The sequence below is a fragment of the Microcebus murinus genome, chromosome 17 (assembly GCF_040939455.1).
Source record: "Microcebus murinus isolate Inina chromosome 17, M.murinus_Inina_mat1.0, whole genome shotgun sequence".
Classification (NCBI taxonomy): Eukaryota; Metazoa; Chordata; class Mammalia; order Primates; family Cheirogaleidae; genus Microcebus; species Microcebus murinus.
Genome location: NC_134120.1, coordinates 48,357,830 through 48,361,112, shown reverse-complemented (window position 1 = coordinate 48,361,112; position 3,283 = coordinate 48,357,830). Strand labels below are relative to the sequence as shown.

Sequence of the window (3,283 nt, the reverse complement as noted above, 5' to 3'; positions counted from 1 at the left end):
CAGTGGGGGCAGCAGTGGGCCTAGCATGCCTGTTGTTGGCCAGTGTACACTGGCACCAGTGTTAGTGGGTTCAGGTGGGCCTCCAGGTGGCTTGTTCAGGTGCTGGTAGTGGAGATGGTAGGTTGGGCAGGTTGGTAAGTTCTTAGGCCCCTGGGAAGCAGGGATGGTATAGGTGATGGCAGTAGCAGTGGTGGAACTTACCACCAGGTGGGGCTTCCAAGTGGTCCATGATGGTGTTTGTGGTGGCTCTGATGGGGTGGGTGGGCCAGTCCCCAAGGCCTACAGGTGGCATGTGTGTGCGGGTGCCAGCTGTGGGTATAGCAGCAGGTTGGGTGGACCTAACCTCAGGTGCCTAGTAGGAACGCATAGATGGGAATAATGAAGCACTGAGCTAAGAGGTCTCCAGGACCCTGGACAGCATGCTCAGGCACTATGGGGCTGCCTGGGTTGGGCAGACCTGTTCTCAGGCTCCCTGCCCCACAGCCTGGCAGTGTTGCTTGCACGTGCTGGCTGTGGCAGGCAGGGGTGGGATGATCCTTGGTCCTGAGGTGAAATGCTAGGGAAAGAATGAAAGAGAAGAAGGTGGCAGCAAATGGGCTTGGGTGGCCCTGCCAATACCAGGGCCAGGCTGGGGGGGGGGGATGGAGATGGTACCCTTGAACCTGACCTTGCTGGGTGAGGGTTGGAGGGGACAGGGTGGGGACTGGCCGTGTTAGAGGTGACCCAGAGTCTACTATAGCACTGGGGTGCCAGTTTTAGGAGAGGCACTGACTTTGACTCTTGGGGACAGCTGATGGAGGCAATCGATAAGTATCAGATATTATTACCAAGACATCTATAGAAAGAGGCCCAAGCACCACATAATAATTCTGAGTTCACAGACGAAAGAAAGAAAACCATAGGCAAAATTGCAACATGCTTGAAATTACAAAAAAAAAAAATGCAATTTTACACCAAAGAGTCCCAAGAACTTACTGGAGGACCTATAGAATCTAGAGCCAATCCTAAAGAATATTCTTATATATGATAAAGAATTTCCATTCGATGTTCAGCTTCTCCTATTAAGAATGATTTTAGCACCTGGTGAAGATGAGCATTTGGGATTTGAAGAACATGAAAGACAGAGTGGTGCTAGAGCAGAGCCTCCTGATTCTTTTACTTCCAGTGCTCCCTGTGCTTTATTTACCCAGGCTGCCATTAGAACCAGGAATGACGTTACTCACTATCAGAATTGAGAAAAATTGATCTGAAAGATGGTAGACAGTGTATTGATCTCTATATTACAATTTGTGTAAAGGTTCTGAATGACATAGATCTAACTCCTGTGCAAGATACTCCTGTGGCTTCAAGAAAAGAAGATATAATACATATATTCTTTTTAATGTGAACATTGAGCTCCAGGAGTATGTTGAAAAATTAACCAAAGATGCAGATGTCTTCTCTGAATTCAAACACCACAAGCCTAAAAAGCGATACAAGTGGATCTACCATTTGATCCAGCAATCCCATTATTGGGCATCTACCAAAAAGAAAAACAGTCACTCTATGAAAAAGACACTTGCACTTGAATGTTTATAGCAGCACAATTCACAATTGCAAAGATGTGGAAACAACCAAAGTGCCCATCAATACATGAGTAGATTAATAAAATGTGGTATATGTATACCATGGAGTACTATTCATCTATACGAAACAACGGTGATATAGCATCTCTTGTATTTTCTTGTATAGAGATGGAACACATTCTACTAAGTGAAGTATCCCAAGAATGGAAAAATAAGCACCACACGGAATCACCAGCAAATTGGTATTAACTGATCAACACCTAAGTGGACATATAGGAATAACATTTATCGGGTGTTGGGCAGGTTGGGGCGAGGGGATGGGTACACACATACATAATGAGTGCAATGCACACCAACTGGGGGATGGACACGCTTGAAGCTCTGACTTGAGGGAGGAGAGAGGGCAAGGGCAAGATACGTACTTAACATTTGTATCCCCATAATATACTGAAAAAATAAATAATAATAATAATAATAAAAGATTTATGAGAACCAAGTGTCTTTTGCTTTGATGAAGATGGAGATAGATGAAGTTACACCTGGGCCAGTGTTAAGAGAACTATACACAAGACTCACTGACTTTAAAAGAAAGAAATTGAAGAGAAAGAAAGAGAGGGAAGGAAGGAAGAAAGGAAGGAAGGGGGAGGGAGGAAGGAAAGAAGGAAGGAAGGAAGGAAGGAAGGAAGGAAGGAAGGAAGGAAGGAAGGAAGGAAGGAAGGAAGGAAGGAAGGAAGGAAGGAAGGAAGGAAGGAAGGAAGGAAGGAAAAACAAGCCAAAACCAAAGATTTTGAAAACACTCAGTACATAGTCAGAAATGTGAACCATGGGAGTTTGGGAGTCATTAGAGAGGCCAGGAGGCACCAAGTAAGAGAAACAGAACTGGGGTGAGGGGACAAATTTCACTGACTGCACATTCTGCCTGAGCAGCTTTCGTAGACATCTTGGAGTCAAGAACTCAGGGAAAGATGAAATTTTAAGAAGCAGTTCATATTTTCTTGACTTAATACCAACCCAGGAATTTTAACAAATTACTTGTTGCTTTTGTAGAATTCAATAGACATAAAACTATCAATGATGACAGGCAGATGTAGTCAGCAGTTTCCTTGGGTTTAGCTCATGGATTGTTTTTTGATCAAAAGTTGTGGAAATAGATGTAGAAGAAATATCAGACTACAGGTATGGCTAGAAAATAAAAGCAACATCTATAAAGGACAAAGAAGGACAAGGTGCCTGTTTCTGGGCTCTGCCTGAGTTTATGCTTCCCAGCCTGTAAGGATGGTCACCATGAAGGATTTAACCCTTTGTAATAAATAAATAAATCCTCTCCAAATTCACACGTCGTGTGATTTTTAAGTTAAAGTGAGCTACTTGAGTTTGTCTTGGTCTCTGAGGTAGAAGCTACTTAGGCATGATCTTTTATAGAAATGAGTAGGAGACATTTTTTACAGATGCCATTGCGATTTACACATATTCATTTTTACCTTAGAAAAATATTGAGAGAAAGCAATTATGTATGACTAGGGACATTTAAATTTCCAGTAGAGGTTTCTATAAAGCAGGCTCTGCAATGTATAAAGGAATAGATTTTGTTATAATTTACTGGAGCAAAGATCAATTTTGCCATTTCTATCATGACTAAATAAAGACAGTTGGATTTTCCACCTCAGAGAGACATTATAAAGTCTAATATGCAGGAGATTTGTGATAATGACCTGGGA

The 3,283-nt window shown here is 42.6% G+C and overlaps 1 protein-coding gene across 1 annotated transcript; it reads left to right on the top strand.

Moving 5' to 3' along the window:
* Positions 1-1,209: 1,209 nt before the first annotated feature.
* On the top strand, positions 1,210-2,178 carry AIDA (axin interactor, dorsalization associated; the record flags this gene model as incomplete). The annotated part of the gene is given in 5 exon segments (XM_075993749.1): positions 1,210-1,236; positions 1,238-1,363; positions 1,366-1,478; positions 1,754-1,757; positions 2,083-2,178. Coding segments are annotated over 5 exon segments (366 nt in total), but the record flags the coding sequence as incomplete, so codon positions are not given.
* Between the last annotated feature and the right edge of the window lie 1,105 nt (positions 2,179-3,283).